At 60.9% G+C, this 6,309-nt stretch overlaps 1 protein-coding gene across 1 annotated transcript in view; it reads right to left on the bottom strand.

Moving 5' to 3' along the window:
- The window catches only part of MAP3K11 (mitogen-activated protein kinase kinase kinase 11), a 14,542-nt gene that overhangs the window by 5,977 nt on the left and 2,256 nt on the right, over window positions 1–6,309 (bottom strand). The window contains exons 4-8 of the mRNA XM_013007473.3: window positions 5,591–6,302; window positions 738–918; window positions 404–552; window positions 128–303; window positions 8–43 (exon numbers count right to left, since the gene is read on the bottom strand). Coding sequence (XP_012862927.3) covers window positions 8–43; window positions 128–303; window positions 404–552; window positions 738–918; window positions 5,591–6,302 — 1,254 coding nt within the window. The remainder of the gene's footprint in view (window positions 1–7; window positions 44–127; window positions 304–403; window positions 553–737; window positions 919–5,590; window positions 6,303–6,309) is intronic.

The raw sequence follows: 6,309 nt of genomic DNA, 5'->3' as shown, positions 1-6,309 counted from the left end.
CGCGCGCCGCGCGCGTCAGCTCCTCCTCGCGGCTCAGCAGCTCCTGCGTCGGGGCAGCGGACACGGTGGGGTCAGCCCGGCGCCGCGCCCGGCCTTCTCCCAGCTCCAGAACCGGGGCCCCTCGCACCTTTTCTTTGGCTCGCAGCTCGTCGAACAGGCCCTGGATCTCGCGCTTCCAGCCTTCCTGCATGGAATGGAAGGAGTCCCGCGGCATTTCCCTCAAGACCTGCGCTTCCAGCGCCACGAGCTGCTGCAGGATGGACGCGAAGTCGGGCCTGCGGTGGGGGTCCTGCGCCCAGCAGTCTGAAGGCGCGAAAGGGGGAGGGGCAGTCACGCCCGGGTCTGCGGGTGGGTGTGTCCCGGGCCAGGGAGCCCCGCCCCACCCCAGGCCCCGCCCCCTTACCAGCCATGAGCTGAGCGAAAGGCTCGGGGCAGGTGGATGGGATGGGCAGCGTCAGCTTGTTAACCGCCACACCATAGGCCACAGCCAGGCAGTCGATGCCCCGGTAGGGCACCTCTCCAGTCAGCAGTTCCCACAGCAGCACCCCAAAGCTGTGGGCGAGACAGGTCTGTGTCCCCTTCTCTACCCACCCAGCTCCCTGTCCCAAAGCATCCGGGAGCCAGGAAGAATCCTGAGCCCTCGCTCTGGGCTCTGCCCATCTGCCCAACCAAGGCCTTGGTGGCCAACTCTGCCCCCTGCCCATTGCTGGCTCTGTCTGTGTCTGCTTAGGCCGCACCTCCAGACATCACTGCCCTTCGAGAAGGTGGAGGCCTTGATGACTTCGGGGGCCATCCAGGCATAGGTGCCCGCGGCGCTCATCTGCGTGGTCTTGTGCCACTCTCGGGCCAGGCCGAAGTCCGTGATCTTCAGGGTCTTGTGCTCCATGTCATCACCTTCAATGGGCTGCAGCAGCAGAACTGGGGAGAGGAGGGGCACACTGTGGGTGCTCGAGGCCCAGTGGAAGATGACCGACATCCTGGCTGGGCATGTGTGTTTAGACTCTCGACTTTCCCTGGAGAGTTCACAGCTGGGGTCGGGATTGGAATAAACCAAACACAGTAAGCCTGGGCTGCCTTCTCTGAGAGCCTGGGTGGCATTGTGAATGATGCATGGAGCTGCCAACCCAAGGTTAGCAGTTCAGAGCCACCAGCTGCTCCTCAGGAGCAAGGGGAAGCTTTCTACTCCTGTAGAGAGTTACAGTCTTGGCAGCACTACCGTGAACTATGGGGTCACTATGAGTCAGAATCGACTGGACAGCAGTGAGTTAGTTACTAGAGAGCGGGCCCCTTTTACATTCATTATCTCTAGCTCTCTCTCAACACACACACCCCCACACCCCCACAACCGTCACCACCACCACCAACCGTATGGTGGCTATTATGCCCATTTTAAAGAAGAGGGGACTGAACTGAGAAGGGCAAAGTCATAGCAAGTGAAGCGGATTCCAACAGGGTCCAGTCTCAGGATGCCCTTCACAGTTACAGCTAGCGCAAGTGAGGCATGTGACGTAAGTTTCGGACGTGGGCCATGGGGACCCTACAGGGTGTTCAGGTGGGCCGAATTAGCACCCTTCAGAGGCCTCAGCCTAATGCTACAGCCTGCTGGCAGAGGGCACCAGGGCCCTGGTGGTTGCCCACCTCCTTCCTGCTAGGCTCCTGAGCCTGGTGTCCCGAGTGACCACTACGGGGCTCCGTCCACTCTGCCAGCTGCTAGGTGTGCTGTCTCCTGAGGGCCTTTCGCCCTCAGGCATTCCATGGGCAGCGCTCCTCGGAGCCCAGCCGGTCTCAGCCCCCCACCTCCCCGGCACTCAGACTCTCCCGAGGTCTGTGGTTCCCTCCCATGGCAACCTCCACTCTGGAGCTCTGAGGCAGACAGACAGCAGAACCCCCACTGTGGACCACATGCTCCCAGTAACCACCTTTGTCATCCCCCCCACACAAACTCTGCCATCGAGGGGATGCCAACTCATAGCGACCCCAGAGGGCAGAGCAGAACTGCCCCTGTGTGCTTCCGAGGGTGTCGATCTCTACTGGAGCAGGAAGCCTCATCTTCCTCCCAGGGAGTCGCTGGTGGTTTTGAACTGCTGGTCTTGCATCTGGTCCACCAGACTGAAAACTCACTGCCATTGATTGAGTCGATACCAGCTCACATCGATTCTATAGGGCAGGGTAGAACTGCTCCTATGGGTTTCCAAAATTCTAACTCTGTATGGGATTAGAAGGCTTCATCTTGCTCCTGCAGAGCAGCTTTGAATTTCGAACTGCTGACCTTGTAATTAGCAGCCCAACATGTAACCACCGTGGTCCTTAAGTCATCTGTCATCAATTTGAGAGGATTCAGAGCGAAGGGGTGGAGTCTAGGCTGTCAATCAGGTCAGAGCTTAATGACCTCATTTGGAGGCAAGAAGATAAATGGATAAATAGCTCACTGGAGGCAGGACACTCTCTTCCTGAGAGACTACTGACAAGACACATGGAGCCATGCTGAAGGCAGCGAGAGCCCCGGACTTGGAGGAGCCACGTGGCGACCCCTGCCAGCACTGAGATGCTTACAACACCACTGGATCCACAAGATCTCCCACGTGTTGTGTGAATCTGAAGAGGACTTTATAGATTGGTAATGGACATATGGGCTAATATCGGACTCACGGGCTTGATCTGGACTGGGCTGGGCTGTTTTCTCAGTATTCAATTGCTCTTGTGTAGAAAGCTCTTTCTTAGACCCTATCTGTGTTTATGAATTTGTTTCTCCAGTTGACCTAGACTAGCAACTGCTATGCCACCAGGGCTCCTTAAGGGTGTCTTACATTTCCCTAATTCAGAGAATGGCCCTGCGATCCACCTCTTCTTCTCCGGAGCCAACTAGGAGCAGAGTTTCAAACTGTTCAGAAAATCAGGGTTGACTATAAACCCATCTGGCTGGGCAGTCGTCATGGGGTGGTGGCCAAGAGAACCCATTTTAACAGCTCCGCACAGGGGCTGGCAGGCCTCAAACCCCGGGCTGGGCTGCCTGGTCAGTCCTGTGACTCGCGGGCCTTCGTGACTGGGCTCACGGGACTCCTGCTCTCCTTTATGGCTGCCTCACTTCGGGCTGCACCATCACCTCGGGAAACTCACGCTGGTGGTGACGGAGCCCTGGGGCACAGCAGTTAGGTGCCACCCCGGCTAACTGTTAAGTCAGTGGTTCGAACCCACCAAGCGCTCTGTGGGACAGTCGGCTCCCGTGGAGATGGCCACCCCGGGAAGGCTATGGGGCCGTTCTACTGTGCCCTCTAGGGTCACCAGGAGGCAGAATCCACTCGGTGGTTATGAGTTTGCTGCTGTAAACTCTTTCCCGAGAGGCACTTTGCACCCCTGGGCCCAGTGAGTGGACCAGGACCAGCCAAATGTGTTTTGTGTGCTTGCTGGGGCTCTTGGTGCCATGTCTGACCCAGTCCTCAGCCACTGGCGGGAACCCCCGGACAGGCGAGGAAAACAAGGGCTTGTTGCTTTTCATGTACCTGTGGTCCTTCGGTTTACCTGCTCCAACTCTGACGCCCAGCCTAGCCTCCTGCACCTCCCCTTGCCTCCAAGCTGCCCAGCTGACCATGGGGCCCCGCGGATTTGTGCCAGCCCAAGTGATTGCTGTTCGGATGTCTGATGCAGACTGTGGGGGCTGCCAGGGCCCCCAAAAGGGCTGGAATCCGGGGACTGGCTCCCCGCCCCCTCCCAGACTGTGGGGCTCGGGAGTGGCCGAGGCGGCACACACCTCTTCCGCTTCCTTCCCACGGGGCCTACTTCTCCTTTCTGGGAGGTCTGGCCAAGTCCCCAATAGGAGGGGGGTCCCGTGGAGTAGACTTGGGGGAGGTCAGGCCCTGGCTGGGCTGGCTGGTCAGTCCTGTGACTCGTGGGCCTGGAGAATTCGCCCTCCTCTCCCTGCGGGGCCTCCTCACAAGGCCCCCATTGTCCAGGAAAATCACGCCATTGTTTCCTGGTGGGCCCCCACCCCCCCCAGCCCAGGGACTCCTCCTGCCCTAACCCACAGACAGCACCCTGGGCCTAGGACTGGGCCTGGAAGGTGGGGTTCCAGGCTCAGGGTGGCTGTGGGCACTTTGCGTGCCCGCCTCTGCCATCACCCAGACTCTGGGAGGGAAGCAGGGCACTGGGGGGCAAAGCCTGGCTTCTTCCTCTCTGGCAACAAGCCCCACCCCCAGCTCGTTCCTCTCCTGCAGGCAGCTGGGCCCTGGAGGGAGCAGGGCCTGGAGCAGGGCAGGAAGCCGGCTTGGGGGCAGCAGGAAACGCAGGAAGCGGTGGGGAGGGTGGGGAGCAGGGGCCTGGCTATTGTTCCATTTCTTTCTGGAAAGAAATCGGAGGAAAAACAGAGGACAGGAATCCCCTCCCCCCAGCCTTCGGGGAATCCCCCTCAGGCTGGGTCAGGGAGCAGGGTCCCTGGATGGCTGGGGCCCAGGGCTCAGGCTGGGACAAGCCCCTACCTCGACCAACCTCCAGTCTGGGATAAGTGGAGTGGGTGGGGCGGCTGGCAGGCTTCTCCAGCATTGCCAGTCCTGGCGAGAATTCTGATATCCCGATATCGCTGGGTCCTGGCACCCGAAGCCCCGAAGCCCCTTGTCCATGGTTAGCCCGGGGCGGCCAGGAGGCCCCAAATACCCATGCTTCTCTCCCCTTCTCTCCACCTTTCCAGTGACTCCTGCATCTTCTACTGCTCTCCAGCCCTGGCCCTCCCTCTGGCTGCATCCAGCCCTTCTGCTGTGCCTGGCCCTCCCTCTGGCCCTTAGCTCTTGTCAGGTCCTCCAAATGGACACTCTTCTAAACACTGTCTGCTCTCGGCAGAGTGCAAAGCCTGTCTCCTTCAGGAAGCCCTCCTGAGCCTACCCCTCGCTAGGCTAGGCTCTGGCCCCCGAATGGGGTGTGCAGGTGTCATGAAATGGCTAGCAACAGAGTGCCTGGCTGCCCTGTACCCCCTCTCCCCAGGCCAGCCATGCCCACCTGAGCCCTAACCCCAAGCTTGGCCCTCAAATGCCCATGCATGGCCACCTGAGGGCTCACTATGTGCCAGACAGCATCCGCTGGGGCTTGCCCGGTCCATTAGGCCGCTATAGCCTCGTGGCCACTCAGGAAGGTATCATTAACCCCATTTTACAGGGCATCAAATGGATGCCCTCAGCAGAAATAAGCAGCTAGAGGTCCTGCAGAGAAAGAGGGATGGGGGTGCCTCTCAGCTCTAGGGGAGCCACCTGCTCCAAGCAAGGGGAGACCGGCACCCCAGGGCACCACCATGTAAGGGATGAGGACACCACCCTGCAGGGGCCTCCTGGAGGTGGTGGCCAAGCTAGCAGGATGCCAATGGCCCACCTGGACAGTCCACACCAGATACAAACTATTGGTATGGGCAGGCCAAATGGCTCCTGGGCCTGGGTGCTCACGAACGCTGCTTTGGGTGGGGGGGTGTCAAAGTGGGCCTGTGGGGCTCCCCAAGGCTGGGAGGACCTGCTTCCTGTAGACCCCCAGACAGGCTCAGCTGAGTGTACGCTGTAGAAAGGTGGGTGCCTGGGCCGTGCCCCCCTCCAGCCACGCCCCCCTCGACACTCACTGTTGTTGGACTTGAGGTCGCGGTGGATGACGGGCACCAGGGCCTCACAGTGCAGGTAATGCATCCCTCGGGCGATCTGCACCGCCCAGTTGACCAGCACATGGGGCGGCACGCGCCGACCGGCCAGGGCGCGGCTGAGGGGCCCCCCGGCCGCATACTCCATCACCAGGCACAGGTTGGGCTCTTCCAGGCACACGGCCTTGAGGGCGATGATGTTGGGGTGCGCCAGCATGGCGAACAGCCGGGCCTCCTGGCGCACGCTCTCGGCAGTCACACTGATGTCCTCGTCCGGGTCCTGGCGAGCGGCCTTCACGGCCACCAGCTCGCCCCGCCAACTGCCACGGTACACCTTGCCGAAGCCCCCGATGCCAATCACCTCCTCCAGCCGCAGCTCCTGGAAGCTGGCCACCTCGCAGGGGGGCGGGCCACCCCGAGACACATAGTTGGATGGAAAGATGCCCACCTGGCCGCCCACCTGGCCCGCCCACCAGCCCTCGTCCCCAGAGATGGCTGCATCCCGGGACAGCACCTCCACTCGGTCCCCCTTGCGCAGGGCCAGCTCGTCCTGCCCGTTGGGCTCGTAGTCAAACAGGGCTGTCCACACAGGGTTGGCATAAGCTGCAGCCTTCGACGACCCCTCTGGCCGGGCCCCGCTGCCACCCCCGCCACCCCCACCATTCCACGACCCCAGCGGACTCTTGAGGAAGAGGTTCTTCAGG

The sequence above is a fragment of the Echinops telfairi genome, unplaced genomic scaffold (genome assembly GCF_000313985.2).
Source record: "Echinops telfairi isolate 266 unplaced genomic scaffold, ASM31398v2 ScPeMD7_7417;HRSCAF=8455, whole genome shotgun sequence".
NCBI lineage: Eukaryota > Metazoa > Chordata > Mammalia > Afrosoricida > Tenrecidae > Echinops > Echinops telfairi.
The sequence above is the reverse complement of the archived record's forward strand: the minus strand, read 5'-3'. Positions and strand labels throughout refer to the sequence as shown.